At 43.2% G+C, this 27,873-nt stretch overlaps 1 protein-coding gene across 1 annotated transcript in view; it reads left to right on the plus strand.

Annotated features, from left to right (window-relative positions):
- The first annotated feature begins 2,994 nt into the window (after positions 1–2,994).
- asic1b (acid-sensing (proton-gated) ion channel 1b) overlaps positions 2,995–27,873 on the plus strand; it is a 237,908-nt gene continuing 213,029 nt past the window's right edge. Inside the window, exon 1 of the mRNA XM_042707853.1 lies at positions 2,995–4,766. Coding sequence (XP_042563787.1) covers positions 4,405–4,766 — 362 coding nt within the window. The 5' untranslated portion in view covers positions 2,995–4,404. The remainder of the gene's footprint in view (positions 4,767–27,873) is intronic.

The following is a 27,873-nucleotide window of genomic DNA, read 5'->3' on the forward strand; positions in this document are numbered from 1 at the left end:
AAGGAGTCAGTGGGTCCTCATTAAGGCTAATGGTCCATCTGTCCATTTTTCCACTGGAAGCCAAACTCCCATAATCTCCATTGACATCATTTCAAAGGGATCTGCCAGCGAGGCAGCAAGTGCGGAGAGCAGGCCTGCCACTCGGGGCTATTTCTGGCCAGGGAAGGGGGGAATGGGAGCGTGGCATTAGGGGGGTGGGGTGGGTTGGGTCTTATAGCCAAGGTGGGGTCAAGAGCCTCTTCTGTTTCTTGAATCCACCACCTCCCCCCCATACCCCATACCCCAGAAAAAAATGGCTACAGGGATGAGCGGACGGTGTGACGGCTCATCTCTGTGCCAGTCTTCTGTGGGGATTTGGCACCGGCGCGCTAGCCGGGCATCTGTCCGCGTGAAGTGTTCCAGCCACCACTCTAGCCAATCAGCATGCACGGCCAGGCTCAGGCTGTGGCGGAAACCAGAGCAGCCTCTGATGACGCCTCCCTCATTGGCCACTTTCACCTTTGCTTCTTCCCTTCCCAACCAGGAGGTCAGGCCTCAGATGGTGAGCTTCAGCTAGTTTGCATCGGTTATTTTGCTGCCAAGAAGTTTGTTTCCCATAGGCTGGTTTCAATCATGCACCAGTGTGGCCAAGCAGCATTTGCAGTGAAGGTATTTGGCTCTTCACAGTCTTTGTGCCAGAACTGAGCACCGTGAAGCAAGATATCATTTCTACACTTCCTGGGCTGAAATAGGTTACGTAGCACCAGCCATTTAAAAGAATGGGAGTGGTAGTTCCAGGTTTATATAATTCCTCCATGTTCCCAACCTCCACCACTCTGTCCCTCATTCTCCGCTCCCTCGCTGGCCTCAGACAACGCTTCAGCTAGCAGGCCTCCAGGTGCAGCTCTTTAAAGAGCCAGACTAACATGGTATTGTAATTACAGTGAAATATCTGTATGAGCTTAAAGAATTATGGGCTTCTATGCACTGTGAATTGTATAATACAAGAACAACAGTAGTATACTGAGACAGATGATTTTATGGTGCTTCAAAGACAAATACATATCATTGTGTAAACGTACGTGTTTCTAAAAGAGTGTATTACGTTATTTGAATTGTTATGATTTTAGTGAAAAATTGTATTAGCTTGTCTCGTGTTCTCAGTCTCTTTCAACTGACTTTGCTGTGCCTTTCCACCAGTCCAGTCCATACCTCGCGCTTTTGTCAGCACCTGTCCCCGGCTGTCTTCCCCAAACCTATTAGTTTCCACACATAGCTGCACACTGCATAACCACAGCACAGCTTAATCTCTGAGGCAGGCAGCCTCGCTGGTGTAGTCCCAGGCCACTGGCTCAGCAGTGATAATCCATTTCCCCACAGCTCATTTGCCTGTTATTGTGTTATTGCATATAGCCTGTCAACTTCTGAGTGGCAATCCACAATGCACATTTTACATTTCATTTTCATCAATATATCAATAGCAATACCTTAAAGTTAAATTCTATTTCTCTTCTACTGCTTTTTATCTAGTATAGTTGGTTTTGTATGTATTGTAATTCTGTGTGTTGTTCGTCATTTATGTGAAATGCTGCAGCAGCAACACTGAAATTTCCCTTTGGGGATAAATAAAATACTCTATCCATCCCTCCATCCCTCCATCCATCCAGCGACTGGCTGACTCTGGGGGATATGTTCTGGGTACATATGGGACAAATCTGTTCCAGTCAGCTGTGATCCAGGACAGTACACACACACTGCTGCTCCTTTACAAGTCTGAGCATTTCTATATTCACTCTTCACAACATTCATAGAAATGTTAACTTCATAGAAATACAAACTTCACCAGAAATGTAATAAGGACAAACGTGGTCAATAGTTCTAGGGATCAGTGATGAAAGCTGCCACAGACTGCTTGAGGAACGTAGAGAGAGCAAAGAGGAATAGAGGAGGACCTTGGTCCATTCTTATTGGCTCTCATTTCTGTCAGTCAGCCAAGCATTTGAGAATATCGCTCTTGTCTGTGAAACCAAAAGTCTAAGTTTGTGCATCAACTGTCACAAAGACTCAGAGTGGATGCCAGACACAGCCCACACACAGAGGACCACAGGCTGTCTGATAACATATTCTTCATGAAATCCATTTAGGACTAAATGTCACAGAAAAGCGATGCTGTGCTTTCAACAGGCTTCTTCACTTCAAGCCAGGCAGTCCTTGGCCAAGATCAAGCACAACATGAGCCACACTATGCCAGCGGTCAGAGGTCTGGCATTTGAGTCTAGACTGTGTTGTGTCTGAGAGATCTCTAGATGGACTTGAGAACACACTGGTCAACTACGGCCTTCACCAACTGGATCTCTTTAATGTGGAGCCACAGCCCTCGCTCTCCTCTTTATTCTTTGAATTACCTATATATACCAGCATATTTTTCAGAGCACATGTAGATTTGCTATTATTGGGCATAACTATGAATTAATATCTCATTCTTTCATACTACATCCATATAAACCTAATGAATCATCTGAAAATAAATGATTGATATTAAACATGTAATTCAGCTGCATTATTATTTGCTGTGCTGCTCACACTGTTTCTTTAGGCTATTTTTGGAAAGGTCTCTTACTGCATGAGCATTTTTGAATAATGATATTAAGACAAGAAGAATAACGGCATCTCTCAGATGGGGTATGGACATGGCCTTCCACACGTCATACGACAAATATGCAGAGAAAAGACTAATTTGGTCCAAGGCAACCTCTGTCTGCATGTAAGATGGATTGTAATGAAGCCATATCCAAAGGGCATAGTATTGATTGCCATTGGCTGATCAATGGCTGTGACCGAGAAACAGTTAATGCAGCAATACAGGGACTTAAAGATGTATTGTGTGCCGTGTCACTGGTGGGTTGCTACTGGCCCTAGGCTATGGCTTTCACAAACACACTTGTTAGCCTAGCAGCCATTCTCATTCTCTGACACACACACACACACACGCGCGCGCGCGTGCACACGAAGCATGCACTGGAACAGGTAAGCAAGAGATGTCTTATTCAACCGAAGGATGACTAGTCCGTTAAGAACTGGCATTCTCCGCAGGGGTGTTGGGTAGTCATTACACTCCTTTCCTTTCTGTTGTGACTGCCTGTTGGGAGTACAACGGCAAACACATCCAGTGTATCAGACCCGCAGGCACTTCCACCGTTTACCGTCCACGTCAGCATAAAGCCTGGGAATCAAAACGGCGCAGTGTCTTCCCCTCTCCCCCCGTTTGCCTCCGCTGCGTCCCAACCCCTCTCTCTTTTTTCTCCAAGACCCCCTCCCTTTCTCTCTGACGAACGATCCTTAAAAAATAGCCGCGACAGTGGCGGTGGTCTCAGCTCTCTCCGAGTTTCTACCGTGGAAAGAATTGTCTGCGCTATACACCGTTAGGTTCGTCGCATTTGGGCAAACGCTTGGTTGTTTTTAAAAATCGCATCGGTTGCAAGTGAATTATCATGGCAAATTTAACGTGACCACAGGCGCGTCTTGGAGATACCACCGAAACCATATCACGCGCGGTCCAGTCCATCTCTTTTCACAACATAATTTACCGAGGAGATAACCAATTTCATCTGCTGGGGCGCAGTGTTCTTCTAAGAAGCGCGGAACTTGGATTATGTATGGTGGGAAGTGACACCGTCCACAGTCACCGTGTCGCCAGCTCGAAGAAGAGAATATCTCAATATCGTGGTGCCTGCTTTAGATAAAAGTAGTCACTGTTTTGGAGTCGTTCACAGGAAGAAGGGGGTCTCGGACCGGTCTCATTGCCTCGTTTTACCCATAGCCTACTCTCTTTGCAATTCGCCTGCTCTTGTGTGAATCTTGAACTTGCATTGTAACAAACATTCACCTGAGACACTTCTAGTCGGTCACAGTGGAAGATCCGCGTGATACTGGTTTATAAACACTAACGCTTTTTCCATACGCTACTTTGTGTGTTACAGTATTTTATAAACGGTAATTATCAGTGAAGCGAGGACGCGTATCACCTAAAGTTCGGGAACTAGAAAGATTTCAAATATAAGACTAGAATGTTCTGTTGTCATACTGGTTGAGTGACTCACTTGACAGGTGCTTGAGACAAAAGGAACTCTGCGAAGATTGTAACGAGTAGCTTACAGCCTGAGAAGCTATTGACAATGCTGTATTGCCCCACAGCCAACCATTTCTGAAGTAGTCAACGGTGGCGAATATACGTTTCGGGTTGTGTATTCTTAATGTTTTAAACTGTTGTGTATGGCAGTGCGCCAACCGTATTCATACTTCGAATGACCACTAAAAGACACGCGTGAAAGGGCGTGAACTTGCTTGTCTTTTAGTTTGCATCCCAAAAGCTCGAACATTCCTCTTCTCCAGTACACCCGCGTTCACGCAGTCGGATCCTCAGCCATGGACCTGAAGGCAGATCCAGAGGAGATGGACTGCGAGCGACCACCTCCCATTGAAGTTTTCGCCAGCAGGTCCACGCTGCATGGCATCTCGCACATGTTTACATATGAGCGGCTCTGCATCAAGCGTTGTCTGTGGATTCTGCTCTTCATGGGGTCCGTCAGTGTACTGATGCTGGTGTGCATCGACAGAGTACAGTTCTACTTCGAGTACCCACATATTACCAAACTGGACGAAGTCTCGGCACCGCAGATGATTTTCCCCGCCCTCACCTTCTGCAACCTCAATTCCTTCCGATTCAGCCGGGTGACACGGAACGACCTGTACCATGCCGGGGAGCTGCTCGCGCTTCTCAACGGAAGGTGAGCGACAGTTGTGTGTGTGTGTGTGTGTGTGTGTGTGTTCGAGCAATTGGCTGTAGAGCATTATGCCTGAACGACGTGATGGGAAGTCGCTGTCCATGGGTCTGATTACAGCTTTCTCTCAAGACCTTTATTGGCATGACAAAAACTCACCTTGTATTGCCCAAAAAAAATAAAATAATTTTTTCAGGTAGTTGGTATCTATAAAGAAAACAGTACAGAGTATCATATGTAGTGCAACGGCACTGTGTGTGTGTTTATGTGTGGCAAAGTCCTGAGACCGACAAGTCAAATTATTCTCATTAGTCATATTAGTTTGCGTAAGGGACTGGGACTTTTTTTACACTCATCTCTTGGCTTTTCAAGGCTTTAAAACAACAGCAGTTGGGGTCATTTGTTTTGAGATGTTTCCAGAATTTGAGGACTTTTTTTTTTAATTTGAATTAATAAAGGATATTGGCCAAATTCAGCCCTGCATGCATTGTTAGTTGTGTTCTTCTGCACTTTGAGGATACTCTTACAGAACTCGGCATGCAGGGTTTCAACTGGGTGTTTGTCCCATTTTTTAAAAAAATCCATTGCACATAAGAGGACCCCACACTTAATAATGCAATAATGCAATATATGGAATATTTCCAGTTTCCAGATTCTAATTGGTCTGTCAAATTGGATAGAATTTGAATGGCATAGAAAGCCCCTTTTGCTTTCTCTTCCAAATCATTCACGGCTAAGTGTAAATTACAATTACAATTGTATTTACACCAAGGGTGAAGTTCTTTCCCTGACATCTGGATTTTGTCTGAAATGTTAGTGTGTATGTTTTCTGTGGGTTAGTAGTCAATGCCCAGGTCTGATAGAACTTGTGCAAGACGTTTAGGTTCTTTTTGTAGGCCCAGTTCTGTAGAAGACAGTAGAACCAAAGCGGCCGCAAAAAGAAGACATTTAATTTCCGAATCATTTAATGAGAGACCAGGTGCTGCTGACTACTTACTGTATGTGTTTTTGCCAAATCATTAATGTGAATATTAAAGAGGGGCAGTGATAGTCTCTGTACACATCGTCACAGTCTCACACCCTGTTGTTAAGTGAAGAATTTTGTGTGTTCGTTTAATTGCACGTTTGTTGTTTTAATACATTGTTTTTATTATGTTGTATGTTTCCTCCCTATGCCAGTTTCAGTAAGTTTAGAATAGACCATCATGCCAAATGGCATTTTTATCCTGGTTTGTATTTGTCGATAAGGGTTGTAGGGTGGCTATGGTCTGATGTTTTACATTTAGGTAAAAATACGATTTGACGTCTACTCAACGTGTTGTGCTCGATAAGGAAGTTTAAGATTCTACTGTTTTCAAATGCTACAAAAGCAGATTACCGCTTATGCAGGTGCATTGGTAGTTATTAGGGTCAGATTTGTCCCCACTCTGGAATATGGGTGTATTCCAGATATCAGAGAAGTATCCAGCTCTCAGAACCAAGTTGAAAAGTTTTAGAATGGCCAAACGAAGTTTTGTGGCTTGTATTTTTAATGCCTCAGGCCCACTTGCCTTCTCGGGCTGCAAGCATTGTTGTTTCTAAAATAATTAGTAATAGTAGTTTAATGGGATTTGGCATTTTATTAATGTGTTTTCCATATTGATCAATTTTTTGTTAATTTGGGTTTGTTCTGTAATCATGCTACATTTACCATATAAGTTTTCAAAGTGACTTTTTTTTTAATGGCGAGTTCCTCATGTTGCTTTTTATTTGTTATCTTCCAATTATTCCAGAAGTTGTTTGATTTTATAGATTCTATAGTTGTGTTTAATTGATTTTGGATGAGCGGTTCCCTCTTCTTTCTGACTGTGTTTTTGTACTGTTGGCGTAAAGCAGGGTCATTGAGTGGTCTGTTTTTGGTTCGAGTTTATTCCTCATAACGTTGCAATCCTGATGAAACCATTGTCCGTTTTCTAGTTTCTTGTTTTCTTGAGTTTTAATTATTTTTGCAGTCTCAAGATTAGAAATTGATGCCAAGTATTGAAATATGTTATTTAAACTTTCAACATCATGGTTTCTGCCCTCTTTATTGTTAAGGTAAGTACGAATTCAAAGGTTTCTGTTAATATACTGTGTTGACAACTGTGAACAGTGAACTGGGTTGACAAATTGCTTCTTCCTCTTTGGTGTTTTGGGCCCACCTGTTGGTATTTCTAATGTTGTACAGCTTACTGGGCATTGTATATGTGTTAGTATTTCTGTCGTTTTAAGATACACAGTAATTTGACTGTGATCTGACAGAGGTGTAAGTGGTTTGACTATAAATGCTTGGAAAGTGAATGGGTCCAAATCTGTATCATATAATCAATTGTTGAGCAGCCAAGTGATGAGAGCTGTAGACATCTTCCAAGAGAGTCCCCTCGCACCCTGCCATTGAGCAGGTACAGACCAAGGCTTGTGCAGAGCTCAGTCAGTAATTCCGAGCTGTTGTTTACTTTTTGTTGTTTGTCAGAAGCATTGTGGGCAAATTTGACCAGGTTTTGTGGGTAGGTGCTGCCAAATATGTGGTTGTTCCCTTCATCACAGTTGTAGTCAGGTAGAAAGCCTGTATTTGAGCCTCCGCAGATCAACACGTTTTCCCTGGGTTGTACAGAGCTCAGAGTAATATGTTGTGTGCTGTCTGTATTTGTTCTTTTTTTTATTTCTAGCCAGATATATGATCTTGTTCTTTGATTGTAGTAATATATTTCGCTAATTCTACTTTCAACCAAATGATTTTGTTCCCTGAATTTCCTCCACATGTGACTTCTGTGTGTCTTCTGGAGGAAATTGCTACTTTACAATTTTCTGTGGGACAGTCACCTCATTTTATTGTTTTTTGGCCAGGAAACAAATGCTCTTCGTTCACACATTTGCTCTTTGAATCGAATAAGGATAACTACTTCTGCAGCTCTAATTGTAACTATTTGTTCCTGGCAGATGTGGAGGGGTTCAGAGGTGTCTTCCTGGGTGCTTGGTGATGATTTTGATAGGGATGGGAGCTCAGTCGGTGCTGGGGTGTTTGATGCTGGTGTTTGTGTGGTAGCTGGAGTATTGAGATGCAGCTTGGCAGTGTGTGTGAGGCTCTTTTTCTTCTCTCTTAGGCTCACCATTCCTTTGTCTTTGAGGAGCAGCTCCTCTCTAACGTCTCTAAGCTTTCTCCTCAGGGTTTCCCTGTCCTGCTGCAGTTTCCTGATTTGTCCCCTCAACTCCTGCACATATGCTGCTGTGGGCTCCTGGTTGAGGGTTGCTCTAGGTCAGTGGTCACCCACCTTTTTAGGCCCAAGATCACCGACCTCTGCCTTGGTGACAGGCAAGATCTACCTATTGAGGCGTTGAGACTGTACTTACAAGTTAACTTTATATTTGGCCTTATTGTAATTGAATGAAATCAAACACTTTGGTCCAGCTTTCAAATTGATGTGACCAAGAACACACTAAATTACTTAATTTCAGTGCAACATAAAAAGGAAATTATTTGTTAACCGCACACAATATGAACAAGAAAAAACACATTTGCAATGAGCAGGCTTGATATGGACAGTTTTATTTATCAACTGAAGTTACAACACAACACTGACAAATTTCTCATGTGACTCAAGTCAGTGTGATGGCTGTGACTGAACACTGTCTGTGAGTGCCTTGTAGTTCGGCTCATAAGCAGAGGCAGCCAGTCTGAGGCAGTCTGTGAGGTGTCTGTCAGTAAGCCGGCTCCTGTACTTGGATTTGATGATTTTCATCTGTGAAAATGCCATTTCACAGAGGTAGGTTGATCCAAAGTAGGCACTCACTTTTAGTGCACATGCGCTGAGGAGAGGAAACTTCTCTCGGCTGACAAGTCCCCAAAAGTCACTGTCCCTTGACCTGGCTTTCAGCTCTATGTCATGCTGCATATCAAGCATCTCCATGTCCACTTCACCTGGCAAAGCAAATGCTTTCTGGAATTTGGCTGCAACCTCTTCTGTATCAATAGCCAGGAATGGGTTTGAAACAAATGCAGGAATATCCTCCATGACGTCTAACTCACCGAAACGTCGACTGAACTCCGCTGCCAGTTTGTCCAGGTGCATAACATGAGAAAAGTCCACAACTTTCCCAGCCAAGGCTTGCTGATGAATCACACAGTGATACTTCATGAAGTCTGGGAAATCCTGATCATTACGGCACAGTGCTATGAAACCAGCGTGCACACCGCACATTGCCAGTGCCCCATCGGTAGTGATTGCCACCAGTTTATGAATGGGGATGTTATTTTCACGGACATAGCTTTTAAACACATTGTCAATATCCTAACCTCTCGTTCTCTGCTTTAAATGGACAAGAGTGAGGAAGTCTTCCTTTGTTGTAAAGTACTGGAAAGCCATTCTGACAAATACAACAAGCTGAGCCGTGTCCATTACATCCAGCGATTCATCAAACTGCAGTGAAAAATATTCACAGAGTGACAAGTCCTTCAACACCTGTTGACCAACGTTCTCCGACAGTAACTCGACCCTTCGTGTCACTGTTGCAGGACCAAGCGGTACAGCACGGAATGCCGCTTTTATGTCCTCTTTGTTTTTAAAGTTGCTGCAAACAGTCTCTGCTCTGCGGTGACGGTCAATAGTTCCTTAAATAAATCCCCATCTGTAAAAGGCTTCTTGTGTTTAGCCAAAATGTGGCTAATACGAAATGACGCTTCAGTTGCAGTCTTACTTTGAGAAGTAGGTTTTGAGAAAAGCGACTGTTGAGCCTTCAACTCTACTTTCAGTTCTTGAACTTTCTTGGCGCGGATTGCGCTCTTTGGTGGATAGCCGTCTTTGAATTTCTGATGGTTTGTGTTGTGGTGCCGCTCCAAATTCCCTCGCTTAGACAGTGCCTGCGACTGGTGGCACAACAAACACACACACTTGTCTTTTACCAAGGTAAAAATGAATTCCTCCTCCCATTCTGGATGGAAATGGTAGTTTCTCGCCTTCTTTCGTGGTGCCTCCGCCATGATCGCTAACACTATGTGGACAACACGGCCGGGTAAATAAACAAACCAATGACAACCACAGATGTCATGGGATAGCAGGTTTCTCAAAGGTCGTCTTGGAAAAAAACGCCTACTATCAACCTATTGCTCCACCTATTATTCTGTCGGTGAATTGCTTTGCAACACGCACAACCCTGTATGCAAATCCAGGTGCACGAGAACGTGCGTTCAGTTTAAGAATCCTCCGCGTTCATGAATCAGGTGGAGATCTTTATTTCTGAAATTATTTTGGAGAAAGTCTCTGAGATCGACACGTCGATCGTGATCGACGGTTTGGCGACCACTGCTCTAGGTGTTGGTTGGATGTGGTGTGCAGAAGTACCTGTTCTCTGAGCTTCACCAGCTCTCCACCTGTTTTTCATTTGGGTGACAGACTCCTCCAGCTGTGCGGGGAGGACGGGGGGGGGGGGTCAGGACCCTTCCATCCTGGGTAAAACATGAATTGCCGCATTTAACGCATTTTTAAGCTTCAGAACATTTCCAGTGATCCACTGCTTTGCCCCAGCCCAACATGGGATAGGGAGAGAAGCGCTGAGACAGATCATTATTGTCGTTGGTGGCTGACTTCTAGCAGGTAGGATAGCTAAGTTCAAACAAAAGATGCATCAGTTATTTCTATACTTCTACTTCTCAATAAAGTAAAACACATTTACAATCTTAATCAAACTACGTTTTGTTTGCTGCATTGAATTATAGTTCGCTCTTGTTTGTCAGCTAGCTTGCAGTTAGCTGATGTTTAAGTTAACTCTTACCATTCAAATTGTAAGCAAATAATTGTTAACGCAGCGAGCATATTCTTTGATATTCGTCATGGCACAGGGCCTTCTCTGCCTTTTCTGCTGGCCTCAGAAAAAACTCCTTATAGTTAATGTTACAGTGGGTAATGTCTCCAAATTCTTGAAAGGTGTGCATTTTAATGGTGTAAGAGTAAAACAATATAGGGGAGATGCCATCTGGACCACGTTTCATGTGTTCTCCCATTAATTAATTGTGTCACCGGTAGGGATGAGAATTGATAAGATTTTAACGATTCCGATTCCATAACGATTCTTACTTATCGATTCGATTCCTTATCGATTCTCTTATCGATTCTTTTTGGGCAAGGAAAAAAAAAGAGTACAAACGAGTTTATTTACATTAATTTTCTGTTATATAATATTCTCTGAATAGATGATGCACAGCATATACAGTATGTATGTATACATTTACATGTTTTAAATAACCAAAAACAAACCTAAGAATAGGTCAACAAACTCTCAAAGTAGGGTCCAGAGACCCATAGCCTAGGGATCCTTTTCCTTTAATGGGGTGCCAGGGGGTCCCAACATAGAAAAAAAGTATTTGTTTTGACTATAACTCCAACCATAAGTAACAGAATGTATAACTGATTTGGTATTGGGTTTCATACAATACAACATCTAAACTCAAAGATCTCATCAGATGGGGGAGCCTGGAAAAAAATCTTATCAAATAGGGATCCCTCCCTGGTCTAATTTGTGGCAGTTTAGTGGTCCTTGATATACCAGAGTTTGAGAACGCTGTGCTAAATAATATTTGAACATGCTAATTACAGTGCTGTTTTTTTAACGTGTATTCACCTTGAACTAAAAATAAAACTGACATAAACAAATAGTGAAAGCTGGTTTACACAATGAAACAAATGGCACTAACACAATAGACTGTTAGAGTTTACCTTCGATATTAAAGTAGCATAACGGATTAATTGCTAATCGCTAACGATATGCTAGCGGCTAAAACTAACGAAATCTCTTGAAATGTGCTGACTTTGACATTATGACAAACTAGTTAGTCTCCTAACACAGTCAAACATCAAGCAAGTGCAACACAAGACAAAGCAAGACGGCAAATAAGCTACTTACCAGTTCGGCAGAGAGTAGAAACCGGGTGGCTTCAGGCAAAGCTACATTTAGCAGTTATATTGATACGGACCCTGGTATGTCAATGGCACGGAGACGATTCTCCATATTAAAAGTCATTGTAGCGCCCCAATTTTTTTAAAGCTGTTATTTTAAGGTAAAACGGCTTATCCTAACCCTAATCCTGAAGTACAATTACTGCATAATGCCACTTTAACAGATGAAGCGCTAACGTTAGCTGCGCTGCTGTTGCTTGGTTGAGATTTATTAACGTTATCTTCACTCCATAGCGCTCAAAAACGCGACATTCCTGCAAAGTTATTGCATGCAGTATGGACAAATGTTTCGGAGTAATGGTAGTTTTTCCCCCCTTTCACGAAAGAGACGTTTTGCAAGCATTGCAAGTGGCCCTGTGGTCATCTTTTTGCGTGAAATATAACCACACTTTTGAACACCTCTGCCTAGACGCCATGTTGGCTGCAGTCTAAAACAAAACAAAGCTGTGCGTGTGACATACCTAAACGGCAGTTACATCGATACCGGAATCAAAAAAAAAAAAATATCTAAAAATGAATCATTGTTATGTATCTATAGCGGAATCAAAAAAAAAAATCTAAAAATTAATCATTTTAATTTTTTTTTTTTTTTAAAGTATTGATAGCGGAATCGAAAAGGACTTTGGCTAACGATTCCAAGGAATCGGTCCACTGGGAACCGGTTCTTAACAAGAATCTACAAAGAGGTGGACAAAGAGATCTACAAAGAGGTGGACATCAACAACACCTTCCTGACAGTAAATGTATACCAATTATGTTTCAAGGGAGTGAGCCAAGTCTTGCCCAGCAAGACTTTAACATTCTAAAAACACTGGGAGAGTCATCTGAAGGGGACATCAAAAGTAGCATCAATAGTACTGCTGCCGGTGACTAGGGATGGGAATCGAGAACCGGTTCTTAACAAGATTAACAAGAAAAGATTTTACTCTGATTTAATTCATTTTATTTTTTCGTACTTTCAAGAAAATAAAGTAAATAGAGGCCCCACTGTTTTTCAGCGTAGAGGTGTTCTCATCTGGATTTTCTCTTTGTCCTTGAGTATTTTTCTGTGGGACTTTAGAACAATTGTAAATCTTTTAAGAGCTGAGGAGGAGCATGGCTACATGGAATGTTGATCTCTCTCTCTCTCTCTCTCTCTCTCTCACACACACACACACACACACACACACACACAGAGATACTAGATTATTTTGCATAATTAATTTATGTAATTATAATAAATTATGTCAGAAAGATTCCTGTTCCCTATGGCATTTTTTCCATTGCACTGTGGAAACAAGACCAAGCACATCCTTGTGCACTATTCATATCTTTTTAGTTTAAGAGATAAGTTGTTAAACAGTTCTAGAAAACACTCTGACCTCCAGGGCAATATGAATATACATTTATAATTTCTAAAAATAATGTTATGAATTTGTATGCCCCAGGTTGCGATTGACAGGAGGTTAATGGGGATCCTCTGCCATCTGTCATATTGGTTACAGCCTTTAGAAGTCACACCTAGGAGAACACACATGTGTCACTGATTGAAACTGCCCTCCTCCATCTGCCACTTGGACACTAGTTGTCATTCTCTGCTTCAGAGTGTGTGTGTGTGTGTGTGTGTGTGTGTGTGTGTGTTTGTGTGTGTGTGTGTGTGTGTGTGTGTGTGTGTGTGGCAGCAGGCACCTCACACTGGTTGTCCGGCAGGCAGGTAGGCAGGGCCTTGCTGTTTCATTTCCACCTGAAAAAGACACATGAACTTAGTTTTTGAGAAGCAGACACAACAGATATCCAAGACAGATTTGTTTCATGACATGTACGCATACTAGCGAATGATTCAGGGCATTTGTGGCTATGTCCATTTAATTTCACAAACTGGTGCATGATCTTAGTCTTCAGACTATAACTCATAGCTTACGCTTGGCGCTTGGAATGATGGCGTATATAACACCTGATAAGATTCATGGTTAAGTGTAGGCATGGCTGTTTTTGACTTGATTGTGTCCCGCACGCCTTACGGCCCATTCACACGGTTGCGTCGGAATACGTTGATCCGTTAAGGGCGACGGATCCCCATTCACTTCGTCATCCTTTGCCGAACTGAATTGTGGCTCTGTTCAGTTCGGCAAAGGATGACGTCACCCCATTCAAAGTGAATGGGGATCCGTTGCCTTTAACGGATCAACGCATTCGGAGGCAACCGTGTGAATGGGGTCTGAAAGCAGGAGATCTCACTCCTTCTCCTATCCTCACCCCTACATTGCAATGTCCCCCATCTATCACCTGTGGAGTGTCAGTGTCATTAAAATGTTCTTGATTAGCTAAATCAGGTGTGTTTAGCTAATCAGGTGTGGAACGGATGACTTCAGTCAGGCATAAGCTGAGTTTGCATCCAGCTCGTTTGCATATATTAAGTGCATTCGTGAAAATTCGGCTGTGCACATTTCCATCTGCTGTGTTTCGTGAATTATAAATGCCCTCATCTATTCAAGGGTTATGAATAGCTGTGGGTTCAAAACTTGAGGTTGTCAGTGCAACTTAAATGTAAACACATCATACAATCTCAACAAATGCTATTTGATGCGATTAAACCTGTTTCCATCAACTTTTGTTGCATTACACCCTATGCGATTCGGCAGTTTATCCACTCCACCCTCCTGCAAATTTCAAAGTTTGCATTAAAAGGTTGGATGGGAACCAAGCTAAATAGAGCAGGAACAGAAGGGAGATATGCAGAGAAGGCTTCCCCAGTAGCAGGATACAGGTAAAGCCCATATTTACTTTATGGAGGGGCAGTTTGAATATAGTTTTGTGATGGGGCACTGCAAACCTATATCTGATGAGGTCAGTTCTTGCTGATCCCTTATTGAAAATGGTTTGACGCAGGTTCTCTAATGGGTGAATCGTTGAACTCTGAAGAGGACTTGAGAGGAGGGGTTGATGATGAAAAGAAAGCTTTATGTTGTGTTACATGAGCTAAAATAACATGGCTGCACACAGAACAATATGGCAGCAGTGATAACACAACTGGATCTGTTTTATTTCAAGTTACTCAGATGGATTTAATGAAAGCGGAGCAAACTGTTGTAGTTGAATGCTGTCAAGACCTGTCTCTTTTCCTTGCTGGATCAGACTTGATTTTTAAGAGGACGTAGTTAAGTCATTCTTATTGTGTACACAAATGTATCCACTAGCTCCAGTAAACCTGCTTGGCTCTGCCAGCCTACGTCTTGGCAGATCAGTTCTCAGCTTGGGAAAGGAAGCACACACTTTGTGCTGATGTAATTTTGCTCAGTGTGTTTTTCCTCTATGGCCAGTGGCAGCACCCCTAACCCTAATCAATCCTTGCGCAGAGTTATCTGGCCCCAATGCAAACAGAGACAAGTCTGGTGGTGGTGACATCAGACTAGGCAAGGCCAGGCTAATTAAGGAAAATATGAAGGCAATTACAAAGTGGCCTCCAGAGCTGAAAATATAACTGTGTGATATACCATGAAATGCAGATTTCATATAAACGATGTTATAGGAATTATGTTAATGTGCAGGTACTGTATACTGACTCAAATGTCAGATCTCTTTACCTTCCTAGATTTTCTCTACACCTAAGGAACCATCACATCTGCATCTACTGACAGAACTACCATTGTAACGGACAAGTAATGGATCTTAGGTTGGTAAAAAAGATTAACATACCGTAGTTTAGGTAAGGAAGGAAGTAAAACTACTCTTGCACCAGTTAGCAGCACATGCTGAGATGGGCAAACTGCTTGCCTATTTTAAGCTGGCAGGAGAAGCCTGAATAGCAGGGCAGCCACCCGACGAGATGCTATCTGTAGTCCAGCCATCGTTTGGTTTTTTTCTGCCTGCATCTGTTATGATCATCGTTTGGTTCTGTCTGCCTGTAGTCCAGACATCGTTTGGTTTTGTCTGCCTGCATCTGTTATGATGTTGTGTGTGTGTGAATGGAGCAGGAAGAGAAGGGGTCAACTGACTGAACAGGTGAATGGCAGGACAAATAGCCAGGGCTTCATACAAATTATTTTCTAAGTCTGTAAGCCGCTGAGGTGAAGGGGTACAGGACCAAGATAGAGATGAGTTATGGGAATGATTGCATCTTCAAGCAACAGTATGAAGGAATGTACCAGTTTTTGACGTATGTTTTTAAAGTTTAAAGTTTTGGTATCATTCTCAAATCCAGTTTGATGGTATATGGTCATGTGAAGGACAGATAGACACACCCATGAGCAAACCCAGGCTATGCAGTTTGTAGTTCTGTGGTCGAGATCTGAAACCCTATGAAAATGTTAAACTCCAGTTAACATGCTAGCAAGCTTTAATCAGTACCAACTGTGCTGGTGTTGGGGTTTCCCAGGTTTTTAGGTAGTTAGCTCACTGGCTTCAACCTGAAACCTTTTAATGATTCTTTTGAAATGAGCCCGCTCAGAAGAACTGAAATCTGGAATTTTTCCCCTGGATTTTCAGCATGAGGTTTACAGTACAGTGTCTCTCGTCGATATGCAGAAATGTTGAAATATTAATCAAATTAGCTTAGTTTCTCTCATGGGGGGTGTGGGTGAAATGAAACAGGCTAATAGATTGGTGTTTACTTTTATGACACACTGTGCTAGTGAGTGTCTATTTCACACTGCTGAATTATTTCCAAATATGACTTTGTAATAATCACAGTTTACACACATTACAAAAACAGCTTAATTACTGAAACCAATTACCACTGTTGTGCTTCTAGCAACTTACAATGTTAAAAATTGTTCATCAGCAATAATATCTGTGGGAGAATATGAAATGCAAATGGTAGGTTTGGCAGCCAGGTAGAATTCTGACATGGATTAATAGCGAGGTGGAGATACGGAGGCGTCTTATTTACTGGACCTTATTTAGAAGAGTGACTGAGTTGATGATAGGTCTCATATGTCAAGTTTATTTATATAGCAAATTTAAAAAACAACAGGAGTTGAACCAAAGTTCTTTTTTATAGTAATTAAAACTTGTCTTAGCTTTCTGTCACGCTCCTTCAGACTGAGTGTGTCCTTCTACAGAGCGGGTCAGAAGTGTCTAAGTAGATTGAATCATAAGTGCTTCTCTGATTGGCACCATAACTCTTCAAATAAATGTTCTTAATTATGTTTTATACATTATTAATTAGAATAAATATTGTTAATTATGTTTAATAAATGATTCATTATAATATGAAATTGGGTTCCTGTGGCTCAACTGGTAGAGGAATATTCTAACAACACCAAGATCATGTGCTTGATACCCAGGGAACACACCTACTGATGAAATGCGTGCTGCACTGTAAGTTGCTTTGGACATAGCTTCTGCTAAATGAGTAAATGAAGATGTTATCTCCACTGAGCTGGTCTCACAGACAGTGTGCTCAGTCTCTGCTTACGATGAAGGGTTGATGAAAGACCTTCAGAGCCTGACCTCATTCAGAGTGAGTCACAAGTGTCCTTGTCGTGTGAATTCAGTAGCCTACATCTCTGATTGTGGTGTCAGATAGGATGGGCACCGTAACTCTCCAAGTAAATATTATCCCCACTCACTGTCTGTTAGGAAATGTGCTGTTTGAGTTTGTGCTCAGTCTCTGTTGGCTTAATGTGACTCAAATGCAAGAACATCATTGACAGAGCTTAAGCTAACTGTTCTGAAGATGTATGAGCTTTGTCAGATAAGACTCAGAGTAGAGTATGTCCACAGCACATCCTGAATGCAGTGTTTACCTTCCCCTTTATGTAGACAAACTGCTTTGGTCCTCTCTGCTAATTACTAATTATCCTGTCAATTGTCTTCGTCTGTGCCTCATTACCTGGCCTGTTTCCGATGATTTCATATTTTATAGGGAAGTCATGTTTCTGTTGAGGATATCACGGAGCTTGTGTACCATTGTGTGTGCAACTAGGTTGTTCTGCTACTTGCTATAACCTGTTATGTCTTGTGGATTTTGGATTGTTGGATTACCTGTGTGTGTACGTGTATTTGCCCCTAATTGACCGGTTTCTTGCCAGCCTTGGGCCTTTAGACCGTGATTAAGTGGAAATATAACTCTGTGTCTGGGATGTCATCCTAAGCCTCTAGCCTTGTCCCAAACTATTTCTCAGGGTCATGTACCCTTTGAATATTAATATCTCCAGTGTAAATTATTATACAGCAACAGGCAAACTCACCAGGGGTGTAGCCATCAGCTCTGCATGTCTGTGTGGGCTGAGAGAGGGAGCGACATCCCTTCACTGAACAGCTGAGTCATTCAGTCTGACAGCTTAGCGCAAAGCCTCTCCTTTGCCATGTTGTTGAGTTTTAAGACCCCTCATATTAAAAAGGCCTGAATGCATTAACCTCTCAGAAATAATTGTATTTAACGGCCAGCTGATTACCTGAAGATATTACTGAGAGGTAAAAGCTGGCAGCAGAAATTGAGTGTATGAGTGAGGGAGGAGGGAGGGAGGCAGTGAGTGTGTGCGGGAGTGTGTGACTGGGTGAGTGGGTGTGTGAGTGACTGAGTGAGTGAGTGGATGTGTGAGTGAGTGGGTGAATGAGGGAGGGGGGCAGTGAGTGAGTGAGGGAGGGAGGGCGGGAAGGAGGGCGGGCATTTGTGAGTGAGTGAGTGGGTGAGTGAGTGAGTGAGTGAGGGAGGCAGTGAGTGTATGAGTGAGTGAGTGAGGGAGAAGGGAGGGAGTGAGTGTGTGAGTGTTTGAGTGAGTGATTGAGTGAGGGAGGGAAGGAGGGAGTGATTGTGTGAGTGAGTGAGGGAGGGAGTGAGTGAGTGAGGGAAGGTGTGAGTGTGTGAGGGAGTGAGGGAGGGAGTGAGTGAAGGAAGGAGTGTGAGGAAAGGAGGGAGTGAGTGTGTGAGTAAGGGAGGGACTGAGTGTGTGAATGAGGTAAGAAGTGAGTGAGGGAGGGAGGGAGGAAAGGAGGAAATGAGTGAGGGAGGGAGCGAGTGTGTTAGTGAGGGAAGGAGGGAGTGAGTGTGTGGGGATTCTGGGGATCCTCGTACTGGAGGAGTGTGTGTTCAGCACTATTCTATGCGGCTTTAAAATGTATGCCTCACACTAAATCCTCCACAGGCCTTAACACTAACTGTATGACAAGCCAGGGTCAAGACCTGTCATGGCCCCTCGTTATTTTAAGTGCCCGTATGGAAGTATGCACTTAATGATTAAGCATTGTAGTGCAATGTCCTTCCAATTGCAGTACATGTTGTTACCAGTTAGGGTTAGATTCGAGGTGAGGGATATCACTAGTAACCTGAAACAGAAAGTACTTACATGTCCATTTTGTGTTGAGTTAATTGTTTAATCAATTAAATGCGCATAATGTAAGTGTACTAAATATACAATGCAATCCTTAAGACTTCTTAAGAACATGTCTTAAGTACATTAGTACACCTACTTTTACAAGTTAACCATCCGATTTAAACATGTGTACCTAGAGTTTGTAGGGTTATGGTTAGCAACTTGCAAAAAGTGTGTACTTGTTTGAGAATTGCATTGTGTATTGAGATTATTTCCTGAAGTACATATGACCTAAATGAGAATGTGGTCATGTCAAGTAAGATAGTTTAGACATCTGGAACTCTTACATTGAAAACGAATGCAAACAGTAGCTAGGTTTCCATCCAACTCATTCACATCTTTTATATGCAGTGTAGGTACACTGGAATTCGTCCATGGTGGTTGACTTTAATCAGTAACTTGTCTATGGGTTCCCCCGGAAACTACGTCAGGTTTTACCTGTCATAAAAATGTAACCTGATGCTTTTCTTAACCACGCCCACCTGAGCGTGGATAATAGCCGCATCTCCCCAGATGTGACTCTCTCTCTGTCGGCGCCCACCTGGCTAGGACCCCTCTCTCTCCCTCCGGGCATCGTCCGCGAGGAGCAAGCCTCTTGGACCTCCAACACCGCGTGAGCACACCGTCACACGGTGAAGAACTACTCTCTTTGTTCTCACGTCTTACGGCCGACACACGCCTAAGATCTCTGTCAACGAACTGCTCAGTGAGACGCAGTAAGTTTAGCGAAAGCAGCTAACAACAGACCTGCTAGCTAACTCCACACAACGGGAACAGAAGGCAACTGCAACGTTCTGAGCGATCAAATCCTCCGATCTAAACTGCAGGGACACAGACATCACAGCAAGGACAACTTTCTCCAGCTACGGACGGCATAATCTCTTCTGCCGTTTCAACATCGGACTCGCCAGCACGACTCTTTTCATAAAGGACTGGTAACTCTGACATTAACTGGGCATTTAGCTATCCTAGCTATTCACAACCTGGCTAAGCATAAGACTGTTTACATGCCATTGTTCATGTGTTTCATATGTTTTGTTTACTGAACGTAACTGTGATATATATGTTCATTGTTAGCTGGTAGTTGGCTTCGCCACACCATCTAAGGGTTATCGTTAGGATTGCTTCTCAGACACATCGAGTCTTGCATGCATCACTAACCATTTCCCTCTTTCCTAACACGCACGATTACACATACATTGGCCTTCACATAGCCTCACACGCGAAGAGAATACTCGAACTTCGCGCTGCATATAGGCTCGTCCTTGTTCACATCACATGTATGTTCGCGTACGTGCACACACATGCACGCGGAACTACGGTGATCAGACAAAGGAACACACACACACATTCTTTCTGGCGCGCTCCTAACAGCGCAACCCCGAGCTCACCAGCTCACACACATCCCCACATTCCTTCAATTCATTGGTTAGTTACATTTAGCTAGATTACATATTGTGTGTTATTTTCTTATCATTGTGTGAATAAATACTTTGATTTATATACGCTGGTTTATTTAATGTTACACAAGAATGGACGTTGCCAACCTCTTCTATTCAGAATTCTAATGACCTTCAACTATACTATTAGTAAGGTAACTTTGGTTGTAGTTATTAATTTAATTATTAATCAGAGTTACAAATTGATAGTATAATATATTTTATGAGACTGATATATTTAACGAGACTGATTTGTGGATTATCGTTATTTTGACCACGTGGAGGACACTACACTTTGTGTGGCGCCCCCTAGGTGTTCAACTTAACTGATCTGCCTTTGTGTTGAATGGTTGATGCCTGTCCAATCGGGTGAGATTACCAACATATCGTTGCTGTTGCAAGGACAGCACCAGTGTGTCTTGGTGGCCCTCGCAAAGACGGTATCACAATTTACACACAATTGCACCCACATTCACCCGGCTCCTGCTCACAGGGTAAGTTACCTACATAGTCTGGTACTCCCATGTGAGGCTGGTACCAATTTCACCTACAGCAGTCATGAAAATTTGGCTAAAGAAAATGTGAATCAGTAAGCATTTCCATAAACTGTGTTATGCGAATTAAAAATAGACACTCCTAATAAAGGGAGGAGTTGTCCACAGCTGTGGGATCCAAATGTACGGTTGTCAGGGCAACTTCAATGCAACCACCTGGTAAAAAAAAAGGGAACATGTGAATTTATGTGAATAAATCTGTTTCCATCAACATTACTCGCATTATACCCTATGCAAATAGTGACTTAATTTCAATTTTGTATTCGCATTAGAAGATTTTATGTGAATTTCAAATATTTCCAATCAGGATTTATTATTCAAATGGTCAAAAGTTGGATGGAAACCCAGTTTCAGCCACATGTACAGGCGTTGTCTTCTAACTAACCCTGGTCTGAGATCTGCTGTGTCTCTGCTGTATATGTGCGTAAGAAGCGATGTGTGTAAGAAGCAAACCTTGTGTATGTGTGCATTGACAAGGGTGATATGAAGGGTCAACCTGTCCCTCTTTCCGAGAGAGAGATTGAGAGAAAGAGAGAGAGAGAGAGAGAGAGAGAGAGAGAGAGCTGTTCATTATCCATCAGTGGAGTGGTATTTTTAGTGGTATTGATTGGGCTCTTGAGCACTAGGCCCTGTGGGCATGTAGCAGTAGTAGCAGCAGCAGCACACACGGGCACAACAGACATCTCCATTCCCATCTGAAGCTCCAGCCTTAACCCCTGACCTCCGCATCTATCACATTACCCTGCTCTCTCACACTCTCCTCTTTTCTTTTCCTTTCTTTTCCTTTCTTTTCTTTTCTTCTGAAGCACACTGACACATATACACACATGACCCTGCTTTCTCTCTCTATCTATCTAATTCACACAATCTCGATCTTCGCACGTACCCTCGCAAACAACACACACACACACACACACACACACACACACACACACACACACACACACGCACACACACACATATTGCCTAGAGGGTTTTCTCCTGGACCGCATGGCTTTTGTCCTCTACTGCATGTCCTGAGGGCAGAGAGCGGAAATTATCCAATAGAGGGGAGGCATCCCTGTGTTCTGCTCTCTCTGTCTGACAACATGGAGACACATTTACACCTCAACACTTCCAGATCTGACACCCTCTAAACTAAAGTCCCAATCTGACCGATCAGAGGCAGGTGTTTCTGTTGATCATTTCCTCACCCTTGACCTATGAAGGATACTCTCACTTTCTGTAGCTGTCAATCAGTCAGTCAGAATGTCTGTATGTCTGTCTGTCCGTCAGAACACAGTGTGTGTCTGTGTGTGTGGTGTGTGTGTAGTTCCTCACAATGCCTTGGGCACTACAAAAGAATAAAATATAGAAACTGAGAATAGACAGTAGATTAATCAAGTATTCATCTCACAAATCCATCCTGTCTCCTCTCTGTCACTCAGTGGAAACACACTCTCACACTCACACACACACTCTCACACTCACACACACACACTCTCCTTAGTGGCAGAGTCGCTCTGTGCGTGACTCTCTCTCACACACACAGGTTTCTCGGATACTCCTTAGTTGTCGCTGCTTTCTATTTGTCAGAACAATAATGACTGATTTCTTTGTCTCTCTTTGAACCTCATCTCTGCGTTGCGGCTGGATGGAGCGGAACATTCCTGGTTGGCTTGTATTAATAAACTCCTGTCTGCTGAGGAGACGGCGGCGTCTGACTCCACTGTTGGGGATCTGATGACAGACAGAGGAATCTTCAGATTAGGCAGTGAAAGCAGCTCAGATAGTGGAACAAGCAACACTGATGTGTCGATGTGTTCAAAGAAGGGAATCTCTGCACAGTTGCCATAGAGGACACAATGGAAATCACTAGAATGAATCCCCAGAAACACCAGAATGTTTCTCCCCATAGATAGACCCTTGGTGTGCTTTATATGGCACCTAATATGGTAGCAACCATGTGACCATGTGACTGCATTATTATGTGGCACAACAGTATAGAACAGTGTATAACAATACATGGATAGTTCTTATACTTACTGGAATGTAATAATATAATGATGCAAGCATACAATGTGTAAATACATATGCAGCAAGGAAAAGAAATCACAAAGCCATACTCCTTCCCCAGTACATCACATGTACATACATACAAATATATACTACTAAATTATGTAAGTATGAAGTAACACGGTGATGTTACTCTAATTTGATCCAATATATGTCACAATTATTCATTGTGCAGCTACTTTGCAACAAGACTGTTGTAATTGTTACTGGGCAGTGTTTATTTAAAGACAAAGGGTACCGTGTGCACACATACACACACACACACACACACACACACACACACACACACACACACACACACACACACACACACTCAAATGGTTGTGCAATGGAAATGCAATTAACCAAATCTCCAGATATAGAGACATCAGTCCTCAGAGCAACAGGGAAAAGCCGAGGCTTTAATTAAGGCTCTAATTGTCTCATGGCTCATGTTTACAGCCTTTCTTCAGACAGCAACAGAAAAGTCCTTCTCTCAGAGACACACACACATACACACACATACACATTCACTCACGCACATTCACTCACACATACTCACTCACGCACATTCACTCACGCACAAAGACACACACACACACACACACACACACACACACACACACACACACACAGACCTAAACACACACACACATGCACCCAAAAGCTTTTACTTCTTTAGCCTTAGCCAATATCCAAAATAAGTGAGTGGGTGACAGTTCATTCCCCCAGCTTAGCAATATCTCACAGTAGTGTGTTTGTTTGTGGACCAAGGCCATGTGGAGTCAGGCGGACTTTGAACGTGGCTGTATTAGAGCCTGGCCATGATAATCTGGAAGGCCTGCATGGAGGTAGAAAAAGAAAGAGAGAGAGAAGGAGAAGGAGAAGGAGCATATTTATCCCACTGCATGAGCGAGGGAGGAGGAGGAGGAGGGGAGAATGCAGATGCGGTTCCTTCCCTTCTTAACCTTTCATCTGGAAATGAAAGTGCTGTGAGCCCCTAATCCAATTGTGCATCGCCTCCCTCCCTCCCTCCTCCCCCCCCTCCCCGTCTCACCTCCCGATGCTCACATGGCTTTGGGGAGGCGCACAGGGCCTGATATTAAAGCTTATTGTTGCCACGGTCGCTGCTTCAGCTAAAGCTAGGATGCCCAAGGCGTGTATGTGTGTGTATGTGTGTGTGTCTGTGTGTGTATGGGTTTACGCTCTCTCTGTGTGTGTGTGTGTGTGTTTGTGTGTGTGGGTGTACGCACTGTGTGTGTATGTGTGTGTGTTGGTGTATACACTGTGTGTGTGTGTGTTTGTGTGTGCGTGCATGTGTGTGTATGTATGAGAGAGAGAGAGACAACTTGAACACTGCAGCTTAAGTGCTCTCTTGGCAGCTCGCTTGCACCTTAAGACGTTTGGAAACTCGGGGTCCAATTCAATTAAGTTTTGCCTACTTAATCAAAGCCATGCGAAGTAAGTTCAGAGCGGCTGACTCACTGAATCAGATCCTTAGCGTCTTACAGCAGGTTCTCATCAGCCCGGGAGAGAGCTTCGCTCATCTTTCCCGTACACAGACTCTCAAGAGCAGATTTAACACTCAAGACATGTTGGCGCGTTGTAATGTGATCCTTTCAGACCGATTTGATTGGACTTAGTTGTTTGGATTTGGTTTCCTGTGTGGCTATGATAAGCATAGGACTGCAGGCTTTATCAGGCATTTTCTCCTTTTAAATAAACCTGCTCCTTGGTCGAGACTTTTTTTAGCAGCGGTCTCTCTCTCATGTAGAGAGAAAATCCTGGTGTGGAAAGCATTGATTGACCTGACCTAAGCAGCGCTAGCTGCAGATGCAGGACAAGGAAGTCAGAGTCCCAGACTCATGCATAGATAATCGAGCGTTAAGGGCCCTGCAAACTAGGCAAAGCCCAGGAAAGATGTGAACATGAGGAGGAAGCAGAGGCAGAGAGGGAGAGAGAGAGACAGAGGGAGGGAGAGAGATGGAGGGAGGGAGAGGGACGGAGGGAGGTAGAGAGAGAGACGGAGGGAAGGAGAGAGATGGAGGGAGGGAAAGAGACAGAGGGAGAAAAAGAAGAGAGGCAGATGGAGGGAGGCTCCATGCAAAGGTGGCAAACCACTGAGACCTGTCTTTAGAAACGTGACCTATGTTGACGGCTCAGCTGAGGATAAAAGAGTAAGAGCGCGGACCCCTTTGGTAAGAGCACGGACCCCTTTGGTCTGTACTCCAAATGTCCAAATTCTGTAGGACTTTGTGAATAGCTCCCTGATCAGGTTCTTCGGCTCACTCATACACTGCTGAGGCCTTACTGCACTGCGAGGGAGAGGGAGAGGGAGGCATATGATGCCAGGCTAGATCCAGAAGATAATCACTACTGTGGATTAGGGCTGTCAAAATGGCTCAAAAATGACGTTCGAATATTCGCTTTAAAAAAACACATATATTCGAACATATTCGAATTTCTGGTTGCGCATTAGGCACGTCAATAACAGGACAAATGAATACAACGAGACATAACTACTTGTATAGGTAATTTATTTAAGTTTAAACATATTTAACAACATATTACCTACACAAAAATACGTAAATTAACTAATGGCCAAGACCGCAGAGCTTGCACACACTTGCACTCTTTCTTTCTCTCTCTCTCTCTCCCTCTTCCGCACCGCCTCGCTCTCTGCGCATAGCGGTTTAAATGAACGACAACAAGGGATACGGTACCTCGGTTCCAGTGCTTCACAGAACTCCCTGAAGCCTATCCCATCCACCACACTGGTCAGCCTCATGTCCTTGCATATGAACGAAATCAATTTTTGCGTGCAGGCCTCCTGTCGTGCCGCAGGCAACGAACTTGTGACGGACGGCGCAAAATATGTATCCAAACGTGGCTGTTTCGCTGAAGTTCCACATATTATGCCGTATTCACTTGGATGCACATTTTGGAGATGTAGCCTCGCGTTGCTAGTTGTTGAATGGTAAGCTAACGCTAGCTTACATAGCTTACACACTACTTTATCTGTAGGCTCAACAAGTTTACAATCAACTGCCCAAAATCCGAAATATTTCCAGACATCACTCTTTAGATTTTTGGGGGTTACAATCACTTTCTCTGCTGCGGTCAAGCAGGGTTCTGCACTTTCTGCCATCTACCACCAAGTCAACTGTCAGCAGTGAGGCAACTTGTTGAGCCTACAGCTAAAGTAGTGTGTAAGCTAGAGTTAGGTTACCATTCAACAACTAGCAACTTGAGGCTACATCTCCAAAATGTGGAGATGTAGCCTCAAGTTGCTAGTTGTTGAATGGTAAGCTAACTTTAGCTTACATAGCTTATACACTGCTTTAGCTGTAGGCTCAACAAGTTTACCATAAACTGACCAAAATCCGAAACATTTCCAGACATCACTCTTTAGATGTTTGGGGGTTACAATCACTTTCTCTGCTGCGGTCAAGCTGGATTCTACACTTTCTGCATCTCGCAAGTCAACTGTCAGCAGTGACTCTGTGCCAGACAGTGAGACTCCTGTGACCTGTCCCTGATCTCAGGCGCGCGCCCACCCGCAAAGCAGACAGTGCTGCCGCTGTTTTTTTTTTGTTTTTTTTACATTCGAATATTCATTTTCACATTCGAAATTCTATTTTTAACAACTATTCGAATATATATTCGAATTTAGAATATTCGTTGACAGCCCTACTGTGGATCAGAGATTTGTGAGGAGGCACACTTAGAGGTAGCTACATCATGACGCAGTGTTGAACCTGCATTTGAATTGCGGTTGTGCAATGCTGGTGTAAGGATTCAGTACACCTGTATACGGTTATAGGGGGTCAGTGCCCTATATAGTTTAGGGATTCTGTGCATCCCTGTGGATCTGGCCCTTTGCTGTACATAGAGGTGGAAACTCAGTGAGTTGTTTTTCTCTCTTGAGAAACATGACCAATTAGGTGGTCATTGCGAGGATTTAGCCAGAGGTGGGGTGCTGTGGGTTGTCAGAAAGCCGTACCCTTTCTGGAGCAGATTAATTATGAGTGGGCCGTTTGCCCCCAATCACAGACCTTTTTGAACCTTTTCTCATTTAGAAAAGCACATCCCCTCTCCAACGGCTATGCATCTTTCTTCCTCTCTCTCTTTCTCTCTCTCTCTCTCTCTCTCTCTCTCTCTCTTAGGAATCCTCCATTACCAGTACAGTACACACCTTAAGCTGAGAGGCACTGACCCTCTGAGAGGAGTGTTGAATTTGATTAGGGTTAAATTGAGAGCTGTTTCATGCGAGCTGAAAGATGGGATGGGGGCCTTTTGGGCAGCTTTTAATAACAGACGCCGTTTCCAACCGCTCAGTCCCAATCCATTAGGCTTGGCATGAATGAATTAGCCTTCCCAGACTCCTCGTGTGAGTCTGGGAGCCCTCTCCGAGCCAGGGCTAACAGGAACCGAGCCTAAATCATGTTTTGATTTGGTTCGCAATCTCGTCACTATAATCGCATTAAGCCCCGGGGTGGAGAACGGCAAAGTCTTTACGCATGCCAGGTAAACACACCGATCAGCTGGTCCAGTGCCGGCATCTGTGTGTTGGTGAGCTTTTCAGAGGACCCTCTATCATGCTAATGAGATTGTGCTGCTCAGAGGTTTATCAGCCATCAGGCGGTGCTTGGATGTTTTTAATGCTTTTCCTCGTGCTCCCTTTTGTTCCATGTGCAACATTCACTACATGTGTTGTTTAAATAGTGTTTTAGGCCCTGCCTCAAGATGGCCATGATGAAATCTTTTTGTATTCCATAACCAGTCATTAGTGAATGTGGATGAACCATATGAAATATATTTGT

Source organism: Clupea harengus, chromosome 5 (assembly GCF_900700415.2).
Source record: "Clupea harengus chromosome 5, Ch_v2.0.2, whole genome shotgun sequence".
Lineage (NCBI taxonomy): Eukaryota > Metazoa > Chordata > Actinopteri > Clupeiformes > Clupeidae > Clupea > Clupea harengus.